Genomic DNA, 25,709 nt, shown 5'->3' with positions numbered 1-25,709 from the left:
GTCACAAGTTGTTACATATGTGTAGCAAATGTAGTAGTTGTAAATCAAACATAGCCCCAATGGGAATCTGTTGAAATATTGTAGGGGGCGCCGTTGAGCCGTGTTGCATTTTACAACTTGGCCAAGCCTGACTTTTTTATTCATCCTGACCTGCTCTATATGCCTACAAAATTGCGTAGCTCTAGGCCAAATGTGCTTTTGACAATTTAGAAGGTGGCACTGTGGGTCTGATGTACATGGCAATTTTGGTGAGTTTTCGAGTATGTTTAGGGCCTCAAAAACGCGTGTCTTTGGCACGAATAATAATAATATTAATCCGAGCAGTTCCAATAGGGTCTTCGCACCCTTTGGTGCTCGGACCCTAATAATAATAATAATAATAATAATCCGAGCAGTTCCAATAGGGTCTTCGCACCCTTTTAGGTGCTCGGACCCTAATAATCACAAGGGTTTCAATAGGGTCCTTGCACCATTAGTGCTCGGACCCTAAAAAATAAATATGACATAATAAATGTGAAACAGAAGTTTCATAGAAAGAGACAGGACAAAAACACCATTCAGTAACACAAAAGTGAACGACGAAACAGCTCTCGTCTAAAAATGAAAACAATAATAACATTCATGACACGTGTTAAGAGCTCTTCATGTTTATTTCCCTCTTTGAAAACCAGACAACAACGGGTATTTTCAGGTTGGGTTATCAAAAATACGAGCGAAAAATTAACATAGCGGCTTTAAGAGCAAAAGAAATACAAATCAAAAACAATGGAGTGTTATATTCACATATTGTAACAAGCAGTTGTGTTTTCATGTTCGACCTGCTTTTGAATCGCAGCCATTCATCTGAGGTGCAATAAATTCAGGTAAACTTTAAGGACTCTCCTGTACAACCTGACCGACCTGCAACAGGTCAAAAGTGAAGGAATGCACACTTGGTAATCTGTTTTAAAAAGACAAAAACAACGACAAAAGACGACCGTTACATTCACTGTAAAGTTAAAGTAGGCTGACTGGATACAGGCCGACACTTGAGCAAAATACTTTTCTGTAATGCCTCTCAAAAAGTGACTTTTGTTTGAGTTCTGTCTCAACTGACGAACAAGATGTAAGTTTGTTCTAACTATTTTTTATGACCAACTGAAGCAGCTTTAAGAGATCATTAGTTTGAATGTAGCTAATTTTTCATCCAGTTTTTTATCTCATTAGTACGTTTCGTCCCACACTATTTGTTTTAATACTGAAATATAATTTCTAGTAGTTTATGTGTAAGCAAGGAGTTTTTCTCATCTCAACTACAATGCATAGACCATTTCATAAAATCTAGAAGTTAATATCTAGACTACTATTTTACATTTTCAAATGAAAGCTGATTAAGTCAGTTTTAAATCAATGAGTCCTCTTTGGGAAATCTAACGAGTGTTAACAACGCAGACACGTCGTGGCCAAGAGTTGTTCAAACAATTAAATGCAGTAAAATGACTACAAATTGTAATATTACTCGACAGGTGTGGAACAAGGGGGGAAAAGGGCTTTTACTGCTGACTAACTTTGGATCAAATACAGAACCAGTTACCTTGCGAGGTCATTCTAGAGACAGTTTGCTCCTGTGAGCCTTTACAACACCGCTAATAACGGAACTAAATAAGAGTTCTGTTGAGAGCTTTTCCTTCAGTCAATTCTCATACAGTCACAGTTGACCAAGTTCATTAGTGGTGATCTGCACCCAAGAGCGCATGCAGCAGTCACATGATGTCGTCAAAGCCTCCTCAACATTAGTTCTGAGGAAACAAAACAAAAACAAGGTCATTTTCTGGTTATTACGCCAGAATATTATGACAAAAAGGGGAAAAAACAGCACTCAATGCACTGCAAAATGACAGTAAATCTCACCGGTTTCTTTACATTTGTCCCTGCTGTTGGTGATGGAGAGGTCGGTGGACTAGATTGAAAGAGAGGAAAAAATCAATTAATGATTTACAGCAACGTTCCAGCTGGTTGGTTGTGTAATACAACCATGTGTGATAATACTGCACGGAGTAAAGAAATGATTGTTAAACTTGAGATGATCTACATAATACTGAACTACAGAATCTTCAGTGTTGGTGTCAGACAGCCTGCTCAGAAGGGCACCATTTACTAAAGTCTGTGCTTCTGCAGTCCAAATGAGAGGCCACAACCTCTCGTTTGGACACGCTAATGTAAACTGTACGTAAAATGAATAGAGATTACAAAAAAGAACAATAAAGAGATGAGCTCTCTTTGATAAAACTCCCACAAATTCCTCCCACTCGGACATTCTTCATTTACAGCCTCCATCGCTGCCTGCTCAGGGCCCGACAGCGAGGACCTTAACTTGGCTCATCCGTGCAAATCAAGCAAGACAAGATGTGTCTGTTTCCAACTCACAAAGCGGTTACTGCATCATGAGCCAAGATGAGCCAAAATAGGAGGCTAAATTTAACAAGAGTTGGTATCAACAAGTTAGTGTGTTGGGGGGGAAGAGAACTTCCATGCACACAAACACACACTCCTCAGTAGCAGCTCAGTAGTTTACATTTATTCATTTATTAAATTATATTGCAAGTCATTTGGATTATTCCCACCTTGTGTTGTGGTCTTAATTACTTCACTCTACCAGGTTACTGTCCTGAGCGAAAGCAAAGAACAAACTGGAGCAGAAACAAAGAAAAGGTCCTTTACATACCTGACAACTTTCCTGGAAGCGTTCTCAAAAAACTTGGTTTTAGATGCAACACTGCAGAGAAAAAACAAACAAACAATAAGTGGCATGTTTGTGTTGTAGATGCAGAAACTGTTGGTAGAAGTGGTTTGTGATGCAGCTGTGTGCACTCATTAGAAGCAGAAGGCCTTGTCCAGATAACAGGCTGTTAAAATCAACTTAACAAATCAACAAGTTAAACCTGCAAAAACGTAGATTTGTCCATTTGAAGGCAGGAAACAGCAAAACACAAGCAAATGCAAAAGCTTGCATATCAATCATTTTTGCAAATGCCCCACACTGTGTCCCTTCTCAGCAAGTTAATGAAAGTCTTACATGACCCCAGAGTGTGTTTTTTTTTTTTTAGCATTTTTAAAATACTGCAATGTAGGTTCATTTCATCATAGCACTGTTCTAAATGGGCTGTTTCAGTGCAGTGCGGCTGAGCTGCTGCCGTCTACACCCCCTTTTTATCACATTTTATAAAGTGTCATAGAAATATTTTAAAATCCATTCTCATCATCCTGAATACAAAATAATTGTCACCGAGGCTGCTCCTGGCTTTCATACTAATCACAGTCCACCTTATCGCAAAGTTAATTCAATCCGCTGTGCAGTCAGGCCACCGGAGTGAGATAATGAGATACAGAGCCTATGAAAAGTGTTCACCTTCCTTGGAAGTTTCCCCCCTTTTATTACTTTCAACACTGAATCGTGGTCAATTTAATTTGGCTTTTTTGACAAGGATTTACCCAAAGAAAGACTCTTTCATGTCAAAGTGAAGACAGGTTTCTACAAAGTAACACCAACTGATTAAATATATAAAATGTAAAATAAGTTATTTGTATTCATCCCGCTTAAAGAGACATGATTCTACACAGATGCAGCCAATTGGTGCTAGAAGTGACAGAATTAGACGTAGAAATGGAGACGAACTGAATGCAGTCAATGTGTTTAGAGTGACTATAGTATAAAGACACCCAGTCACTGATGGATTAGTACTCCTACTTATAACCACACCAGAAAGAGCCTCCAAACAACAAGGTGAAAGGATTATTTAAAAGTATAAGTCAGGGGTTGGATACAAGAGAATTTCTAAGCCACTGGAGAATTCATCATTAAGAAATTGAAGGAATATGGCACATAAGTTAATCTGTCTAGAGCTGGCTGCCCTCAAAAACGGAGACTGAGCAAGAAAGAATAGTCCAGGAGGAGATACAGACGTCCTCAAATGTATTCATCCCCTTCCATTAAAGAAAAGGCAAAAAAAAAAAAAAGGCAATAGTCACTCAAATAACTAGAAACTGAAAAAAGTAACGATAAATAAAAATTTGCTAAATTATAATTTAGTGAAATAAGACATTGTTTTTGAATTGTGGTTGAAAAGAATAATTAAAAAAAAAAAAAAAAAACTGTCCCAGACAAATTAAAGCACTTTGCTGATGAGCAGTGAAATCCAAACACCTGTCAACAGGTGCAGAAGTCTGACTGAGAGTTACAGAAAACACTTGATTGCAGTGATTGGCTCAAAGGGTTGTTCAACTAAATATTAGTTTATGGGTCCTATCATGCTTGTTTGTTTGTTTGTTTTTATATTTCTGTTGGACCACAATTCAAAAGCAATGTCATGATTTTCAATAAATTTTTATTTATTGTTACTTTTGTCAATTTCAACTTATTTCAGTGCTAGCTGTTTTTTTCCGTCTTTAATGGGAGGGTATGAGTACATCTGAGGACAACTGTACACGGTTCAGCGCCTGAGATGAGAGAGACGGTGCTACAGCAACTGTTTCCTGCTGTTTCTCTTTATGGGAAAGTTTCGTTAAAAAAAATAATAATTTAAAAGCCCATGTTAAATTTTTGACTACAGTTCACCAGAGGACACGTAGGAGACTCAAAAATCAAGTGGAAGAAGGTCTGGTTTCTAGTAAGACAATGACCCGAAGCAAGGAGGCAATGCTTCACAGAAATAGTTTAAAGACAACAAGGTGAATGTTCTGGAGTGACTGAGTCAGAGTTCAGACCTCGGGCCAAATGAGACTTGGTAGCTTAAAAAGGGCTGTTCACTAAAATAACATGGACATGCAATGTTGTGAAGCAATAAAAGGGAAAAACTTCCAAGTGGGGTGAACGCTTTTTATTGGCATCGTAAAAAGTGTCTCTCTGATTTGATGCTTTGTCTCAGAAAGACATCATGATGGCACCACCATCAACAGCCCGCGGTGCTGACAGGGAGGATCTGTGGTTTCATTGTGTCTATGCCAAAATATGGCCCATGTATCAGCACCACCACAAATATCTCTATTGTTCATTCATTTCGTTTATTTGACGGTTTTAATTAAGAAAGCTCCTAATGGCTTAAGTGCGGATTCTGAGACACTGGAATTTGCATGTCTGCCACAATTTAAAAGTTGCCTAAACAGTGCATTGTATTGTTTTTGATTAAAAAGGGCACATCCTGTAGTTGAATATGCATTGGACCTCTTCTCATTTGCATACCTAAAAGCTTGTGGTGAGAGACTTTTGTACTTCTGAAGAGCACTTACTAGGACGTGGCCGTGCTCTCGGCGCTGGCTGCACTGGGGGGCTTTAGTGCAGTGGGGCATCTGGAAGGGGGCTCCGGAGGCCTGACTGGGGGTCTACAAATGGCAGGCTTCTCTGTCGACCTCGTTCTCGTCAGACCTTCAGAATCTCCTGAAAAACAACACAAAAGCCGAATGTGACAGTGCATGAGAATGTGCAGGGATGAGCACAAGTAGAAACTGGAAGTGATCTTTTGAAGATCTCCATTTTGGTCAGCAACTACAGCGATGAGCAGCATTTAGAGCTGAAATAAAATGAGCTCGCATAAATTAAGTAAATCGATCCATCCATTATCTATACACCGCTTAATCCTCACTAGGGTCGTGGGGGCTGGAGTCTATCCCAGCTGACTCAGGGTGAAGGCAGGGGACACCCTGGACAGGTCACCAGTCTATCACAGGGCTACACTTAGAGACAGGCAACCAAGCACACTCACATTCACACCTACGGACAATTTAGAATCACCAATTAACCTCAACATGTTTTAGGACTGTGGGAGGAAGCTGGAGAACCTGGAGAGAACCCACGCTGCGCGGGGAGAACATGCAAACTCCACGCAGAAAGATCCTGAGTGTTCTCACCGGGACGCGAACCGGCAACCTTCTAGCTGTGAGGCATTGATGCTAACCACAGAATCACCTTGCAGCCCTAAATTAAGTAAATAACATTTTTAAATCCTTTGGGTTTGGAGCACCGGCTGAACACAGGACTGCAGTTTTGCTTTTTCAATGCAGTCACTTTGTGTTTAAATGCAGGGAAGGTCACCGGTTTCAAATGGAGGGACTCACTTGCACTCACAGACGGAGTGTTCCCTGATTCTCTAATAAGGACACCAGTAATCCACTATGACGCCACATAGCAGAGAGCAGTTTGCTGCAATATTAACGCAATATTTCTGTTCTAAATCTTGCATACTGCACCTTTATGTTACAATATTTGAAAATCCACACAATAATAATTTGATAGCTAGAATCTACGCACTTTATTTAACCCACCAGTGAACCCTTTACATCTGACTGCTTTTCTTCATCATCAGCTGTACCTGCTTGCACTTATCTCTAGTGTTACTGTCTCTTGTTTGAGAGAACACATTTCTTAGTAACACTTAATTTAAAAATAACATGCTCAAGCCTCATAGCTTTGTTTGTTTAACAATAAACTGTGGTACTGAGGAGTCAATTACAGATGACTAATCATACATCACAACTTTGCTTATCATTGTACTGTACACTACATCTCTTTGTCTTCACCTATGAGGCTTTTTATTTGCAGGTTAACAAACATGAGATAAGGAGTTTTCAGTGGAATACCTGATGTGTTCTTTGGAGGTGGTTTTCGGCTCTGAAACGACGGCACCCTGCTCACATAGACTCCAGACTCCCCATTTGGTGCCGGGGATGAATCTGGCCTTTGCCTTGTGTCGTTAATCTTCCCAGCATCCGAGTCCGTCTGTCTGTCCTGACGGTTAGCTGCTCTGGGCATTAACGCTTGTCTCGGAGGAGGCTCTCGTGGAACAAGCGGAGCGTAGCTTACAGGTTTTGATCGCTGCAGAGGAACGGGGCTCACTGAGACGTCCTCGTCCACAGTGGAGGTTTCATTCTGACCATCTGTTACAGAGAAACACCATTAACAGTGCAGTCACTTCACATGTCAGTTCAATGTAAATGTTCTCCCCTATCGTGTTTGCCAGATACAAACATGAACGATACAGAAGAGCTAGGGGGTTAAATTAAACTGGTAATACGACTACTGGTACATCACTTTCCTCAACCCGTGCTTCAAGCTCTGGATACGCAAACAGAGCTGGTTATTTGGCTATACCAAGCAGTAAGTTAAGAACAGTTTAATATCAGACTGAGGACAAGCTGTGTGTGCTCCAATCGTCTCTGCCTCAGTCTACGAGAGGTTGGAATCACACCCACTTAACAAGGGGTTCAAACAGACAGGAAATTACATGATTTTGCCTGAGGCGCTGGGGGGAAAAAAAAAAGACTAACGTGAGATAAAAATGCAGAGTAGATACATTTATTTGTACTTGAAATGAATTTTTTTAAAAAGCACCAAATGATTTTCGGCCAACATTTAAGGACGATACAGAATAAAGAAAGAAATAATAGAATTTGATTTGACAAACAAATCCCATGTTTGGGAATATGTCATAATTGATTTGATTGACACACACACTACAATAAATCCCATTTTGGAAATGTCAAGAAATGACCCTGCAGGTACGCTGTGGTACAAGTCTTTCCCAAAAATAAAAAACTTGCTTTTTTTTCTTTACAAATAACATTCTAAATAATCTACTGTATGCTTGGCACAGAGAGGACGGGATAATGGTGAGGATGATGACGACAATCAGGGCAAGAGAGGCTGATAATTACTCTCTGTGTGCTGGAAGTGGTCGTGACTAAGAGCTTGATAAACACGAGCTGGCCGCTTGGAGATTGTGATGGGTTGCCGCTTTCTCGGGGTGATGCGCGGAGGAGGGACAGGTGGGGCAGTGCTGTCCTCTGGCATATAACTGAAGATCTGCAAACACATTAACAAAACGAAAAGTTACACTTTAGTTCGGTTGCTGCTTTTCCCAGCTACGTACAGCCTGCAGTTGAAATAATGGATTGATTTGCATGATAAAAAAAAAAAAAAACAGAGGGGAAAAGACTGATAAACTAAATCATTGTATTTTGGTAGAATGGTATTAACAAAGCACAAACAAGTACAAATAAGTAGTGACTTAATGGATTAACTTATGACAAGCAAAGGCCTCTGCAGCACATTAAGAAGCACTGAGCAAGAAGCTGCTCAGTACAGCAAGAAGGGAGGTAATCTGCAATCTAAATGTGTTGAATCTTGTTAAATTAAATTGGGATAAAACCTGAAACATTAAAACGTCTATTTGCCGTTTTACTGGGGATTATGTACGGGAGTATTTCTTGGCCAGGACCAGTAACAGCCTGGAGTCTTCACGGCCTCCAGCTGTGTGGCAGACGACCTGCTGATGTTTTATGTATGGATTAAACAAAAGAGGCATAGCGTGGTCATTAGCGATTTTTAAAGGTGCTGGTAGGTAGATTTCATTATGGGAGCCAGGGAGGTACTTTTGCCCGGTTTCCATTCTTCATTAAACTAACAACTTTCAGTCAGTATTGTGCCACAGTTAACTACATATTTTCCATATGTAGGGGGTAACAATCTTCATGTGTAACTCTGTCCATGCCAACTGTACCTTTCTGGAGTCCTCAATCAGAATCTCAACCACGATATTTTGGAACTTGATGTCCAACATGGCCGCCACCGTCTCCTCCTTCGCTCTCATGAGTGTGGGTCCAAAGATAACTGCCATGTTGGACGGGGTCATCAGGTTTTCCTCACTGTGGCTGCACACACTGTCAACAAATGCCAGGCTGGGTTTACTAAACTGTAACTTGAAGTAGTGACACATTATCTCAGAGAAAGAAGCGCTACTGTACAAATTTAATATCTTACACAGTGTTACTATTTAAACCTGTTGCGTCAACCTTATTTTTCCATTTGGAAAGTAATTTGGCTCAACAGCTTGGCTGCGACGTGATTCTAGAAGCAGGAAGAACTACGCCACAGTTCACAAATTAGTACTTACTTGACCAAGTGTTTAATAAGCATCTCCAGCATTTCCCGATTCTTCTCTGGAAGTTTGTAGGTAAGAGAATGAATTTCGCTTAGTCGAAAGTCCAGACTGTCGGACTCTGTGATACAAAGAGAACAAAAAAAAAGCTATTAATTGAAGTAATTAAAAGGCTCATACACTTTATCTGTTTAGACCCAAATCATTAATCATGCCAAGTTCTCCATAAATGAAAGAAAGCTAAAAATAAATATCCTTGATACTGATAAAGAAATTACTGTTTTCATGTTTCCTTTGGCATCATCTCAGTATAATTTAAAATTCAGCATTCAAGATTTTGTGTTGAGCACAACAGAAATTATACAATTACACATCAATCAGCCACCACAATGAAACTAAACAGGGTGAAGCGAATAACAGCGATTATCTTGTTACAATGGCGCCTGTCAGGGATATATTAAGCAGCAAGTGATCAGTCGGCTGTTGAAGTTGATGAGTTTGAAGCGAGAAAACACGGCTGAGAAAGGATCTGAGACACTTCGGCAAATGGTGATGGCTGTACGGCAGAGTCAGAGCATCTCCAAAACAGCAGGTCTTGTGAGATGTTGCCTACAAACAGTGACCCAAGGAAGAAGAGCCGATGAATCAGATGGAGCATAAGCGGACATGTGTAATCCGATTCTCACAGAGGGAACAAACCTGCAGAAAACCTTAATGCCAGCTATGATAGAAAGGTTTAAGAACACAGAGTGTATCAAAGCTTGCTGCGTATGGACCCGGACCAAGGAGCAATGAACCACAGCAAAGAGTCCAAGGTCTTAACTTCCACAGATCTCAGAGCCTTGAAAGGTCAGAGCTGTTTTGGGGCCTACGCAGTACTATGCTGGTGGTTTTAATCTTATGGTGGATTGGTGTATATAATCACAAGAGAATATGAAACGCGGTGCAGCCACCCCGTGCAACGGCATGAAACTAATAAAAGAAAGTCTACAAGCAGTCAGCCTGTATAATGAGGAGCCCCCTATTCAACTAATGAATGGCATTTCCAATAAAATGAAGCCACCAGCTGCCTTAATGCAACATCCTGACAGAATGAGGCTGATGCTATTAAACTCATTGTCTTCTCAGTTTTACAGTAATGTTGTGTGACAGACAAAAACAAACAGGGGACTCAGATTTCCTTTATAGTCCTCAGTGATGAACGGCTGCCTGGCAGGCTGCTGAACCTGCAGCCTGCACAGCACTCAAGTACTCTCTCATGCCTTGAATCCACATGTTTTCAGGCAATGCATAATCATGTCAAAGTGGATGTAAGCCAATACGCACGGCAAGTTTATAGCTACTGAATAAATTATCAGAAAGAAAGAAAAAAAAAACGTGAAATTCACACACAGCAATAAAACTAAGAGGTTTCAATACTGTGTGCTAACAGGTCAAGACAAGTGCAAAAGCTGCCTGGTGCATCTAAATACTACAAGCGGATGTAGCGGCACACCTTTACCTTTTCAGAGAAACACCAATTGGATTCTACTATGTTGACTCAGAACAAGTTTCATTGGTAGGCCGAGATCCAAGAGAAGAATTTAATGAGGACACACAAAATGTAACACAACCTCCCCGATCTTAGCGCTGGATAATTTCCAAAGCGTGTCTTACTTGCAGCACACATGAGGTCTCTGTGCAAACCGTAGGTCATCAGAGGTTCAGACAGACTCCTGTGGATAAATAAAGACACACAAGTAAACACAAGTGCAACATAACTTATTATATCCTGCTTCACGCAAACCAAAAAGCAGCAGTTACACCATGAAGTAATGAGTGTCAAGGCTGCGTTGTTACAAATGTGCAGATCCACATCGACACTAGTTGTACAATGAAGCAGACTCTGGAAAATAAGTAAATCACTGGGACGTCAGGGGTTTTGCACAAGAGTAGATTTAGCAACATTTTAAAAGCGTCAGATTAAGGACAAATTAAAATGTATTCAACAAAAAAACGATACTACGATGTAATTCAATACCTCTTAAAGGCAAACCGACATTTCCATTCACACACAAACACACCTGAGATAAAACTTTAATGCACTTGTGATGGTTTTAACATCCCAGTCGCTGCTGTGGAGATCCACATCTCCTGGGTTTGTAGGATCTATGAGAGAACAAAGAGATTCATTAAAAACACCGCTCGCTGTAACATTTATCAGATTTTAAGTAGGACTGAACAATGTGCAGGAAAAGCAAACATCATATTGTGATATCAATTTAGTAGAAATAGGAAGTGTTGCATTTCTTCTCAATCCAAGAGTTAATGTTCCTGATTGTGATTTTAACACTATACCATTTGTTACCGAACTACGTCTGTGTAGATTCTCTGTTATCCAGCTCGTGGTAGTCGTAGAAGCTTCCGTTAAAAAAAAAGCAGCTGGACTTCTCATTTAGGCTTTTGAAGAACCTAGAAGAGAAGTCCAGCTGCTTTTTACCGAACTACAGCAACTTCTCTTACAACAGAATGTGTTCCCATTGTTACTCAGCCACCTGTTGCCACATGCTGTCGGTTACTCTAAAAGAAAACTTGACAGAAAAATACTTCGGCTATAAATTGTTTTCCACTCTGAATTCAACTGTGTAACATGACTTTACTGCAGATGATAAGCGGTAACTGAAGTGAAATAAAGTCGTGTTGTTTACTGTTACATCCTGACAGATCCTGTCTCCATATAAGGGATAATATATAATTACAACTACTTAATGACGTTTCGTCTCTTTGGAGATGCTCATTCAGATCTTGTTGCTGTCTGATGCGGCAGGTGTTTAATAAACTAAGAAGAAAGACTCCTAGACACAGCTGGAGGCGTCAATTTACTAAATTGTTCATCTGGAGAATATAATATGTAGGCGTCACATCACTAAGCTTCATATAAACATTTTATCTTCGTCCAAAAATTGCAGCTCCTGTGATTTGTCTACATACTGCAATTTCGATAATATTTCGATTAACCGTTCAGCTCTGCCTTTGAGTCGATTTGGCGAACTTGTTGCTTGTTTACATCCAACAAATACAAAGCAACATTCATCTGGAGTTACGTCTCTGGCCACCTCTCCACTAACTCCTGGGGAAATGTCTTCAGCAAGCTAAACTCTCCATGACTGCATGTTTACCAGCTGGCCTCTAACCTGGACTGTCTGCCATTTGGTGTTTTTGGCCACCGGCGGTCGCTATGACCAAACACAATGCTATGAGAGTAGATCAAAACCAGAAAGTTGCAGACTGGACAATCAAAACCATGACATAAAGCTCAGTGCAGCTCAACGGAGAAGCAGAGCTGGATGTGAATTCTCTGTTGGTTTTCCGCTACAAATGACTCCTCATCATAACCTCCAGAGAGGGAGGCTGGGAGCCAGAGACCTGCTGATGTTTCCCCTTCATATTTCCACCTAAGTTCCACAAAAAAGTCGCACAGCTCGTTACGTTGTACAGTCAGGCTAACAAACTCGACTGAGGGAAACTGAGTGAATGGACAGATGTTGCGCATATTCACCAGCTTACTTTCTTACCAAAGAAGGCATTTAGTAGCTTCTGCACTTGGATGTTGCTGCCAACTGTTCTGTACACTCCTTCTTGTGTGGCTCCTGGAGAGAGACGAGGGGGAGGTAAGAGGAAAAAAAAGAAGAAGAAAAAAAAAGGGGGGGAGTGTAATCTGGACAAATACAGAGCAGTGGAAATGTACCACATGCTTCGACACGAGGCAGAATTAAGATACAGATGTTCTTTCCTTCATTTAACTACATAGTTCGTGAGACTTCAGAGTCAAATTACATGCCGATGGCTTGACTACTTAATTCCATTGCTGCAGAATGAATCATGACAGTGGAGGAACTTATTGCGACTGCAAAAATCTGATTGTTAAGGTTACATGTGGAGGTACTGAGTGCTCGTAAGGAGAGAAGAAGTGAGAGTCAAATATCAGACGCAAGGTATAGATTCATGACAAGAAAAAAATGTGTTACAATCTGAAACCTACTGTGCCACTGGTTTTGTAATGAAGGACATTTCTCCAGCAGGACTGGCATCAACATGTTGCACATGTCTCAACTATGCCCCCTGAAGGGCAAGTCTGAAAACTAACAGAAGTAATGAGCTGGGATGAACTAGGCCCAGTTACCTTTTGTTTCAATGTAGTTGATGCACTTTCGCACAAACTTGAATCCAATTTCATTCAGTTCCACTGCGGAAGAAAAAAAAAAGCACATTTAACAGAAAAAACTCGGTTTAAGGCCAAACTTCTCCTTGTTAAAACGTGAATACAGAAGACGTCAGCGGCATGAGATGTACAGCAGCAGGACATCACTGTCAACATCAACACAGCGGCACACTTTCAGGATAATGACTTACTTTCAGCTTGCTTGTGAATTGGGGAATGATAAATCTGAAATGAAAAAAAAAAAAAAAGATGTAAAAAGAAAGTGAAGAGACTGCGGAAAAATCTAGCACAGCGTGATGAATGAACACGTCTATTATAAAATGAAATTACAGAAAAATAACAATAATGAACAGAGAGGGGAATAAACGTGGGTTTCATCTCGGAGCAGATCGGGCTCCGTGACTTTAGAGTCGCCAGAAACTCAGACACCAGCTAGTCACTGTCAGATGTGATTTTTATATCAAAGCTTTGTCCAATTGTCCACCTAAAATAGCTCGCTGCCGTCCCCTCTAATGGACATCAGAGGTCAGAGCAGCCACAGAGCAGCTGGAGACACGAGAGTCTTGTTCAAGGGCTCTTACGTGGGACTAGCGTTTGTTGTGAAAGGCGGCTGAAGTGCGAAATATCACGGTCACAGCCTGTTATTGATTTAGATCTGAGAAAGAAAGAACTTCCACTCAATTATCGGTCATAGCTACGTGAATGAGCTGATTCTTACACGTAATGTGTGTTCTGCAAAGGCATCTTCATGGAGCTATTTCGCTATTTTAAAAAACAGAATTGCACAGTGGCTGAGCATTATGCTTCAGAACTCACAAATCTGACATATGGATGAAAACATAATGGAGCTGTCAGAGAGCGACATTACAAACAGTTACAACGGAGCTTTTTTCCCACCCAAGATTTGAATGATGGAAAAATACTTTAATTTCTGTGGCTAACACGAAAATTGTCAAAACGTCCAGTTGCTTTGGAGACTTTGGAGAGTCCATGCAGGCATTCTTCTTTTACTGCAGACGAGTTATAAAAAGACTGAATGTGTGCTAAGAGTTGAATTATACGTGTTATTTTGGCACATGAGCTCAATCATGTCAACTTTTTGGATTTGTATGAGACTAACTTTGCCAAAACAGACTTTAAACATGAAACTGTAATGGACAGCGTCGGCCTGGTTTTGCATCAGGAGCTGCTGGGGAAGTTTTTTTACGAGAATCACAAGATCGAAGGAATTTTTGCCAAAACATTGGAGCTGCAACAAACCATTATGTTTGGCACTGATTATCTGGAAGCTAATTTACTGAACTAGTTGAAGTTAAATATTGTAAACTGACATCGCAAAAATTAGTTTTTCTCCGATAAATACGGGAATTCTCACTAGATGAGTTAATTTTGGAAAGACCTCATTAGTGTAGAACGACTGGGAGAGAAGTTCATCTTTGTCAGAAAGAAGAATTCAACTTAAATAGCTGGAAAAAGGAAAGTTTTGAACTTTTGTCATGTGGTGTAAAAGTGGCAAAGCAATCTGAAGCAACATTTGTTTTTTTTTGGTTTGGATGATATTCAAATTTGGCTTTGCACTCGTCATGCAGAGCTTCATGGTGCTGACTGAAATGGTCAAACAAATTAGCTGCGGTGCCTCGTGTGCTGGCGAGACTCTGCACACAATGGACCTGGTTTGTGTTTTTTTTCTTTCGGTTGCTGAAATATTTCCATGCAACTGACATTGTGTTTCTTTGTGCAACTAAATCTTCCTTTTCAGTGTTTTTCTTTTGTTCCTTGTTCATTGCGCTGTGCACATGTGGAGTCTGCAATATCATCAACAAACTATCTTTTAATTATTTTTTTTTTTTGTTTGTTTTTTAATCAAACCATTAAATCAGGGTAATTTATATCACACACGCTTCTCCTTTAGATTGGACAAGCAGAAAAGAAGTTGGAACGTGACGTGTTTGACCACTTTCTACGATGTGCTGTTTAGCCCTTCGCTAGTTTGTCAGAAGTGAATAAAAACTGCCCGAAATTTTGAAAAATGCAAATCTGAAATTAGAGGTGCAATGATTAATCAATTAATTATCAACTATTAAAATGCTCGCCAACTATTCTGATAATTATTTGATCCTTTTTTAGAAAAATAACAAGTCAAGATTATTTGTTTCCATCTTCTTAAACTAAAACATTTTCTTGTTTCGTTACTCCTCCATGACAATAAACTGAAAATCTTTGGGTTGTGGACAAAACAAGACATTCAAGGTTGTCGTCTTGGGCTTTTGGACACACTGATTGATATTTCATTCATTTCATTTTCTGGCATTTTACAGACCAAGCGACAAATTTATTAATCCAGAAAATAATCAACTAATTTATCAAAAATGAAAATAATTGTTCATTGCTGCCCTATCAGAAATTACATTATCACATTTGCAGGTCTAAAACTCCCCACAATATTCAATTAACTACCATTTATGACAAAGAACTCCAGCAAATTGTCACATTTGAGAAGTTTAAACCAGTAAATGTTTGGCTTTATGCTTAACAAAGTGACAATTATCAGATTAGCAGTAAGAAGATAGAAGAGCAAAGCACAGAACAGGTTAAAACCAGCTCCATGTGTGGCCTGCATGAAGTGTGTAAATGACATCATTAAAAGATCGAAGCAGGGCTGTGCCGTAAATTTCAGCGACACAAAAGACATTCAGAGGGCCGTGAGGCTGACAGAGAGGGTGTGGCCCGAGCTCAGACACTCTGCACTTCACTGGATCTCCGCTTCAGAATATTGGGGGAAAACCTCTTGAGCAACGTCGACAATATACAGAAGTTATTGGGGAAGTTGAACAGGAAGTAGGCCCTGAGAACTGTGCATTCTGTCATTTTCACATCCTCCTGCAGATACGGTTTGTTTGTTTGTTTTGTCCGCAACCTCCACCAACAATTCGTCTAATGAGAACCAGATCTGACAAGAACTGCCAAGAGCGAGAGCAAAACTGAAAGCTAAACAGCGTTGACAGCTACACGCAAACGAGGAATTAGCGATGTTTTACATTTTGCTTGTGAGGCACATTCGTGTTTGATCGCCTCAAAGCTGCCGGGTAAAGAGAAGTTGGCAGTTTCTGCAGGGAGGGCCCCATGAACACCTAAACATGAATGTGAGATTTAAAAAAAAAAACTCAAACAGTACAAATTCAGTCGTGCTTCTAACTAACTGGGTGCACTGATGACTTAACCAACAGGATTCATAGAATACCTCACACATCCTCAATAAAGAAACCAAAATGAGAATAGCCATGACCACACCCGGCCGCGATCAACAACTGAGCCATCACATGTCTGACATATTAGATTAAAAAAAATTAATTATATCGAAGAATTTTTCTCTGTTTTCTTCCTGTTTTTCTCTTCAGGGTTCAACAAATTGACTTTGACTTTACACTTGGCTGTGATCCAATTGAGAAGCTGCAAATGACAAAAACAGATTTAACTATCTGTCAACATTTAGGAAGATTTTACTGTAAAAAAAATCTGCTTGGATTGACCCTGTGAACTGTACGGCGGCCGAGCCGACTCCATTGTGTGAAGCCGTAGACCGTCTGGCGGTAAAGCAGTTTCAGCAGGATGCGAAAAAAGAAAATCCCAAACGAGAGGAGAAACAAACTCACAGGCTCCTTTCCGTCCATGGCCTCCATCCACGACTTCCGGTCTCCCTCCGAAAGAGCCTGGAAAGTGACGGGTGTGTTTCTATGGAAACAGTAACAAATGCCATTAAAGAGGCAAAGGTTGTAATTTAATTACTCTGTTAAAAGGATGCACTCTCACAGCACCCAACCACTGTGAGCTGCAGCTTTTTCTTTTTCTTTTTTTTTCTTAAGCTCTTGCGCGTCACAGCTCGTACACACTTTTCGAGCAAAGCAGGGTGGACAGAATAACAAGAACGCCACCGGAAGAAGCGTTCTTTGAAGTAACTGACTGAATCCCATGTGGCAAGGGTTGTAGGAAATCGAGACATAAGACGAGCATGAAGAGATGATGAAAATCTATTGTTGCAATCTGTCTCCTGCACAAACAACATAATCAAGTGCCAGATTTTACAGCTTGCAGGCAGCTGAATTAATAGTTAACTGAAACAACTGTGCAGTGAATTTAAACTGCATTAATCAAGTAACTAATTAAAAACCCTCTTATAAAATTACTTTACCTTTCATAGTGAAATCACTCTGACATCTTATTTTCGGCATGCACAATGTGTTTCTGTGGCAGTGATTTAAATCTTTCGCTAATTTCCTTTGAAGCTGGTGCAGGTCAGTAAACCCAATCCACCTAAAAACAGCTAATTAAACAGCAATCTGCATCATGCAAACTGAGCTGAAACTAATGTTGGCAACAAATGATCAGGCAGAGCAGTAGGTGGAGCAGCAATCAGTGTTCATTCACTTCCTCTAAGGTCAAAGGTCAAGCTCAGGGACAAGCACCAGGAGCATTAGAGGCAAGTTCAGGCTTTTCTTTGCCTCAAAACATCTTGAGCTCACAGCACTGCCTTCTACATTAGACAGCACTGCCACCTTGAGTTTATCAAATAGCGCCTCCTCATTATGTTCAGCTCACAAATTAGTTTCTCAGCAGTCAGAGACACGGTTTAGCTCCAAATGCATAATTCAAGCCGCTTTTAAACCTTTAACGCGCTCGAGTATTTCCTGCAGATTTCAAGAGACAAACCCCCGTTAGGTGACGGAGCAGCTCGTGGCTCAAGAGAATATTAAAATGCATTTTGTTCTGAATGGCCTGCTTATATAAATATGAGCTTGTTGTGTTCCTTCCCCTGAAAGCACTGAGTTTGCCATCTGTTTCCAGCACCAGCCCCACTGCTTAGGGATTGTTTGGGCTACAGTCCATTTAGCCTTCACGCTCTGTCCTTGTAAACCACCTGTTCACCTCGCCGCCCGGACCTGTTTATCCCACAAGGCTTTCGTGTTGCCTCATCTCACAGTTTGTTTTTTTTTTCAGATTTGTGTTTTGCGCTAACCTCTCGTTGGTTTCCACGTCAAAGCAAAAGCGTTTGTCTATGGAGTCGGTCTTCCGGCGGATGCAGGATTTCAGTGTCAGCTGCGTCGGGCCCTGCAGGGAAGGCGAGAAAGTTGGACAGTGTTCAGTTCAAGTGCAATGGAGCAAAAGGGCAGTCTGAGGATATAAAGCACAGATAACGCGTATCAAAGGCACACATTAGTCTTGTGGTGTGCTTTCAATACCATGTTTATTTTCAGTGGAGCACCTGTTTAGTCGTAGGCTTCTGTTCACAAGGTACCATGACCAGCCGCCTTCCTTCCTTGTGATACCTACAGTAATATTTGACCCACGACACACCCAGAGCCCCTGGAGGGAGAAAACAAAACGAGACGTTGCTTGTCAGAATTGGCAACAGAGGGAATCCTGTAAAAGCACTGAGCTTTTGTGTAAGCATGTGACGCACTCACACTTCTCTTGGCAGTACAGATAACCCTCCATGGGCAGGAAACTGTGCATTTTGTACACCTGGGACGGGTGCTTCATTCTTTTCATGAGCTCCTCCAACTCTTCGCAAGTGCTCTCATAGTGGTTTCTTGTCTGCAGGGGAAACCAGAAAGCATCAGACAAAGGGCTAAATCCCTCTAATGATATGATTTGTTACCACTAACGCCACTTACGTTCTGCAAGCTGAGCTGCAGTTCCTGCTTGTAAGGCATGAAGTCCTGAGTCATCTCCACTGTCAGGTTGTTGAGCGTTAAAACGCTGTGAAGAAATGCCAGCACCTGTCCAGTCGGAGCAAAGCAGAAGAACCACAAAGCTATGAATTTGTTTTTTCACCACGTGCACTATGTTTGTGCTCAGTCCTTGGTTATATGCGTGTTGCAGCATAGCGCTCACCGGCTCCACCACATCAAACTTCTTCCTGTCCTGCACCTGATGGATCTGGTACACGTACTCCACGGACGATTCATAGAAGTTCACCCGCTCTTTCTCCACGAGTTCATCAGCCTACAATTTTTGTTAAAAAGAGGTAATTATAAAACACTGATGCTCCCAGCTCTACATTTCACTGCACAACTGATGCAAAATGCTTGTTAAACTTCACTGTACCTCTTGAAGTTGAGTCTCTTTCTTCTTAGCAGAAAGATTCAAGTGTTTGTCTAACTGGGAGTAATATTTTTCACTCTCTTTCTCGAACTTCTTCTTCTTTTCCTGCAGAACACGTGTGGTGATAGTGAGGAGGGGAGATCGAGATAAGATTGGACAAACTGAGTTACAGCCTGGCTGGAGGACAAATGGCAGGACACTTTAACCACGTCTTCACCTGCTAAACATGTGCTGCTCTCACAAGCTGATACTATCAAGACTGTCATTTCAAGTATATTTTATCGGCCAATGCGAGATTTCTCAGGCTGATATCGATATTGGAGACTTGAAAACATTCAACAATGCATGTCACTGTGGGACAAAAACTAAAACTGGACCAGGACTCCTTAGAGAAGTGAGCTGGTTAGACTAAACTCTGGGAAAAAGATTTCAGAGATGTCTGGTCAATAAATTACACAATTTTCCAAATCATTCATATCATCTGCATATTTTTGTCATTTCTGTGCTGATATTTCCAACCAAGACTGTAAAGAAAAAATCTGTAATTTCACAGAACTTTTTCTTTTTATGTTCTAATCTTTTTCTGCATTGCACTAAAATGTCAGTAACTGTGAAGCTACATTGCTAAAGTCAAGCATTAAAAATCTCAAACCATAAACAACAATAAAATGTTATTCTATAAGACTGTTAAAATGCATTTATAGCAATTTCACAATTATTTTCTCTTATTTAACTGATGAAACATTTGCGTTCAAGTTTGATATTGTAAATATTTTACTGAAATGAATGACAATTAATTGAACAATAAGTATTGCTTTTGTTATTTTACATAGACTTCTTTGTTTGTACTTAATATGAGGTGAATATCTAGATAAGTAATTTAATTTTTACACATGTAAGTAACCTTCAGAAGCCCAAAAAATATGCATTATCGCACGTAAAATTAAGGCTTGAAAATGTGTTTTAATGACAGAAAATTACTGTGTTTTTATTACTGTCATTATTCTTGTTTTCTGTTATTTGCAGTATTTTTTGTACCCCAAATGACAAAAAATTACCGTTTACAGGTTTGTTTGCACATGTGCATATAGCTGACACCAATCATCTGTAATAAGTTAGTTAGCTACTATTTTAAGGCTGATTTAAATGTCCAGCTGAGGTTAACTAGGGGTAGTTGTACCCAAAAGGGTACAGCTGAAAAACTAAAAGTTAAATTTATATAAATATAAATATGTATGTATGGCCACATACTGTGCCAGCTGTAACAACATGTGCTGTGGCAAAGGGAGCATGAAGAGCTGACGAGTTGTGGATGTCTAAGCAACTCGCTAAAAATGTCACATGAAAGGGGGGAAAAAAATGCCAAAAATAATGAATAAACAGTTCAAATCATTAACTAAGCATGACGCAACTGTTCAAATGGTCAGCTAACATAACTTGTTGAAAAAGGTGACTGAAAACCATTTTTGACAGCACAAATATTGTAAATTAGTCTTCTTTAATGGATAAACGGTTAGTCTTAGCTAATAGTAGTCAGCTAAAACTAACTGTTACCAATAATTAAGAAATGTTTGAACAGACTGCTTGAAGTAATGAATAAACACCTAAAATATTAAAACATTTTTTAGCAGACAGCTAAAAATAAATGGTGAGCTGATAAATAGTTTAATTAGTTAGGTCCAAGTAAAAACATACTCAACAGTACAGAATAACAGAGATGGACTAATGGCTGAAATGCTCGCTTTTTGCTGATTCAAGTGGAACCTGACAAAACAAACATCACAACAGTTTAATAACATCGATTTTGAACACTTTCACTGTTTCTCTTTCACTGTTTCTCTCTTTATGAACCTTTAGCACACGATACGTTTTCATTTCTGAACCCTGAAGTCATTAAGCAGTACGTGAATAACTAGTTATTTGTGAAAAAAGGCCAAAAATACTGATGGATTGATAATATCTGAATTAACTGCATTGTGTTTTGTAACATTTACTTCTTGGATGCATTAAAAACAAAAAGTTTTACATGATAAGTGTTTTTAAAGATATTCTAAATGGCATCATTTGTATTTTTTACTTTCAGTATGCTCTGCAGCTGCAGAATGCAAACTGGACTGACTGCTTACTGATTACTGTTGTGGACTCATGTTTTAACATAAATGAATCTAGGACCTGGATATTTAATGTAGCATTTGATATTTTGCATACAAAAAATAAAATATAAAACACTGCAAAAAGATTTACCAAAAAAAAGGTTAATTAACATATTTCCCCCATCTCTTATATCTTAGGTGTTTTCCCACAGTTTCCTGATGACTTTGAAAGCATCACCGTAGAAAACCCTGAGCTGTTCTCAACCCCCCAGCATCCTTTGCCAAGACAAGAAGTCTTTACACATTCATTGTTCTGTCAGAGAGAAGGAAGAGCCACATATTGCTGTTGCATACACACACTGACACACAGATTTGAGGAAGTCGATTATAACACCCTGCCTGTCTGTGTAAGTAGCTCAGATAGCTCACATATTTGTAGCTACTTGAACCTTCATGCAGAGAAAAGGGTAGAATTATGGACTTGCTGAAGTAGAGGTGTGCTAGTTTTCTTCACAGGAGTGAAGCACATTTGACCTACAGAGAAGAGGAATCAGTAAAAGCACTCACTTTTGTTACTCCTATTTGCTCCTTTCTGAACTTCTCCAGGGGCTTGATGAGCAGATCGGATGCATTCTGAACCTGGACGGGGAAACACGGAGCAGCTGTTAGTTCAGCGTTACCAAAAACACACACATATATATATGCAGTCTACTACATTGAAGCTCTAAAAGGATGAACTGAAAAATAAATATCATGAGCGTGAGGTTTTCATACACGATGCCTTCACATGACCTGCTGTTTGCAAATAGCATCAGGATTCCAGAAAACCCAGTCTAACTGGAAATGCTTCACTGATGAAGTGTGATGCCGGAGGATCTGCCGCTGGTAGGAAACTCTGTTTTGTTTATTGACAACGTGGTAAAGTGTGTTAAGTAACAGCGGCCTCGGTGATAAAGACTGCACTGAAATGTGGCAGCATGTGGGCAATATGGAAGCATTACTAAAAAACGGGAACAAGAAACCAAAGAGGGGAAGTGATACCAAATAATTACAAGCATTGCTACTAACAGCTCTGCACGAGGGCACACATTTACACAATCAGCACCTGTGTGTGTTTGTGCGGATGTATCATGTCAAAACTAATAATATTTCATTCAACACACACACAGACTCATAATAAACAGAAAATTCATCAGAAGTTTCCTTCCAAACTGTCTTATCCTCAGTGCAGGATATATTAAGTGGTTCTGATGTCTAACGAGGTTTCAATCGGATGCAGATCCAACGTGGAGGAAGCTGATAACCCACCAGCATCATCCTGTCGTGCTCCACTTCCTGCAGGAGGCCGGCAAACTCCTGGAACGACTGAGCTGAGGATGAAAACACAAGAGATGATGACCGGAATGAAGACTTTGCATGTTGTTATCTGAACTGTGTGACGCAGGAAATGCTTCTGGAAGGATTAAAAACGAAAACAATAAAGGACACAGCACCCTTGCCCCGGCCTTTACGTGCACAAGATTTTATGAGCAATCATCACAACACGTTCGCCATTAAGCTCTAAGACAAGCGTTTGGGTTTTTCCAAATCTTTTTGTTTCCTGATTCCTCACACTCAAGTCGTGAGGAATTACCGGTCGGCTGCCAAAAATGTTTCTCTGAGCCGAGGTCAAGTAGAGCAAGTCTTTTCGTAAACGCTAATCTAAAAAAACTCCAGCTTTATAACAACAACTTCTAGGCATTTCTCGGCCCTCCTTTACTCTGTCAGCTTGAAATGATGTGCAAGTTCTCTCAGAGTCAATGCACCATAATGGGTTTAATAGTAGCAGTGTTTTTGTGTTTTCTTACCGATGTTGATCTCATCATCTGTCAGGGAATCGCCGATGAAATCAAACTGGAACATACCGAGAGTCTGGGAAAACTTCTGCACAGCCACAGAATATCCTGGAAAACAAGATTTAATCTTTTAAAGTTTTCTGAATCAAGCACTGTGTGCAGATTTATCCTCCGTTCTTCAAATTCATCCCAGCTCACATGAATTTAGTGCAGGATTATTCTAGCTGTGCTTTTTTTTTTTCCCTGGTAGGAAAGTGTCAAGTATGAAAGACATCCCTGGCAGGATTTAGCAGCAGAGCAGCAGCCAGCATGTGGTTGATGCCATATATTATCCCTGCTATGTCTGGCTTTTATTAACAAAACAAATCCAAGTCTGTCAGATCAATACTGTAGAGCATTTGGTCTGAGGAGCTTGGCTGGCGCATCTGGTCTCATATTCTAAATCCCTCTTTTTGTAATGGAACAGTTTGCACTCATTTGTGGGTTTTCCATTTACCAATTGAGCTTTTTTGTTATTTTATTTTCTTTTACTTTGGATCCCCGCTTCAGCTGCAAAGAAAGCAAACTTCCCAACATTCACAGCATGAGAAAACCAGAATTGGAGTACACGAGTCGTAAATCCTGATCATCCCAGATTGACATAAAAATGGGACTTTGGTGAAGTGGTGCGGTTTATTCCAGCAACAAGCACTCGTGACCTCTGACTATTATGCGTCCTGACTATAGGACCCTCACAGCTCCACTGTTTCCGAGGTGAAAAGCTTGGTCATTCAGGATTTCCACAGCAGAATGGGTATCTTAACAGGGAATCGCACAAAACAGACAGTGTTCGCCCCTCATGGGTGACCCAAATCTGAAAACACTTCTCCAGTGCAGTGAGCTGTCGCTGTCAGTGGGACTGAGTGGACACATGGGGAGATGTGAGTCCTGCTGCAGAGGGACAAACAGCATTGATCATCCTGCACATCTGCATCAGATCCATGTTCTTTCAAAGCAGAGAGGTGGAGGGGTGGAGGGGGGGGGAGCACTAGCACCTCCCTGAATATGCCTCCCACCCACAGTGACCCTGCAGGCCCTCCAGAAAGGCCCCACTGATGCTGCTGCTGTCATCACTACATCACATGCACAACCGTAAACTTGTAAGCATGCTCACCCTTGATTGCAGTGATCACACTGTTGCCATCTTTTATCAACTCCTTGAGAAATTTGCTCGTCCTGTCCAGCTCCAGCTCGTAACACTTGAGGGTCTCCCTGAAGTCGGGACTGTCCAGATAGCAGTCGCTGAACTCCAGAGTAGGATGCCCCATCTTCTAACGGGCGGCTCGGTTCGACTCAGCGCGAACAATGGGCTTGTTTTAGAGACACGCTGCCTACGCTCGTCCGCGGCTCATTTCTGCTCCGTTGAGGCGAGTCATCTGTTGAGAGCAGCACAAACCATGGTGTCCGGGGGAGCCTGCAGCCGCTCGGATACGGAGCGACGTCTAAGCCGCCGGAGGTTGCTCGGTGCGGGTCCGCGTCCCTCTTTCCCCTCGTCAGAAGCTCTGTTTACGCTGTAATCTTAATTGTATCCTGCTCCTCTTTGCCACTTTTTCCTCGTTACGGTGTCGTGATTAGGAGAGCGGCTAGAGTCCCTGTGGACGCGTCCCATTCCGAGACGGTTCACACTCACCAGCCCTCTTTTCTGTTCTTCAGGCGGCTTAAAATCACCCGTTAGTGCTTAAAGTCAACAACACGCTCTTAGAACTACTAAACATGAGTTAGTCCGTAAATTTTAAATATATAGTTATGTACATTATATTGAATTCTATCATATTTCAGACCTAAGAGCGGGAGACAAAGCGCAATGGGACGGATCCAACTGGCTAAAGCTTCACAAAAAACTTCCCATTTTCCACACCCAGGAGGCTCTTAAAGGGGCCGCAGCATAGATAGATAGATAGATAGATAGATAGATAGATAGATAGATAGATAGATAGATAGATAATACTCATCATCATCATCATCATCATCATCATCATCATATACAGTCATCCTCAAATGCATTCATACCCTCCCATTAAAGAAGGAAAAAACAGCTGTCACTGCAATAAGTTGAAATTGACAAAAGTAATAAATTCAAATTTAGTGAAAATCATGACATGAATTGTTATTCATCATCATCATCATATAATCATAACCATAACTGTTTTTGTGTAGTTCCTTTCGAAAACAAAGCTACAAAGTGCTTTATAGTACAACAAATATCAAATTAGACAAATAACAAAAATCATAAAGAAAATTCAAGCAAATAAGATCCCAAACACACAACAAAAACCAGGTAAAAAATACACCATCGCCCATAAAGTTAGAATAATTTTTGTTATCAGACACTATTTATACACATCCGTCATCACTTCTGACCAGGTGCAATGGTTAGATACTGAGTCCCAGTGACTCAGGTGAAGCTAATTCTGACTTTGGGATCTTACTGACGAGTGGGACGTCCTGCCCATTGACACCATCAACAAGCTGGTGGACAGTATGCCACAATGTTTTAACGCATTGATCTGTGTCAGGGTTGGCCAGGCTC

At 40.6% G+C, this 25,709-nt stretch overlaps 1 protein-coding gene across 1 annotated transcript; it reads right to left on the bottom strand.

Moving 5' to 3' along the window:
* Positions 1-631: 631 nt before the first annotated feature.
* On the bottom strand, positions 632-24,793 carry ophn1 (oligophrenin 1). Its single transcript, XM_008294004.1, has 24 exons — positions 24,294-24,793; positions 23,153-23,248; positions 22,614-22,675; positions 21,873-21,944; positions 19,216-19,317; positions 19,003-19,113; positions 18,783-18,887; positions 18,573-18,702; positions 18,371-18,471; positions 18,125-18,216; positions 16,764-16,842; positions 13,302-13,335; positions 13,072-13,134; positions 12,464-12,538; positions 10,973-11,057; positions 10,566-10,624; positions 8,925-9,030; positions 8,532-8,691; positions 7,687-7,834; positions 6,613-6,909; positions 5,266-5,413; positions 2,705-2,755; positions 1,891-1,939; positions 632-1,778 (listed from the first exon to the last, which is right to left on the bottom strand). The coding sequence occupies exons 1-24, from the start codon at positions 24,445-24,447 to the stop codon at positions 1,773-1,775; spliced, it is 2,385 nt and encodes a 794-aa protein (XP_008292226.1). The 5' UTR covers positions 24,448-24,793; the 3' UTR covers positions 632-1,772.
* Between the last annotated feature and the right edge of the window lie 916 nt (positions 24,794-25,709).

Source organism: Stegastes partitus, unplaced genomic scaffold, assembly GCF_000690725.1.
Source record: "Stegastes partitus isolate 25-593 unplaced genomic scaffold, Stegastes_partitus-1.0.2 Scaffold928, whole genome shotgun sequence".
Classification (NCBI taxonomy): Eukaryota; Metazoa; Chordata; class Actinopteri; family Pomacentridae; genus Stegastes; species Stegastes partitus.
Note: the sequence above shows the minus strand (reverse complement) of the source record. Positions and strands in the feature narration are given on the sequence as shown.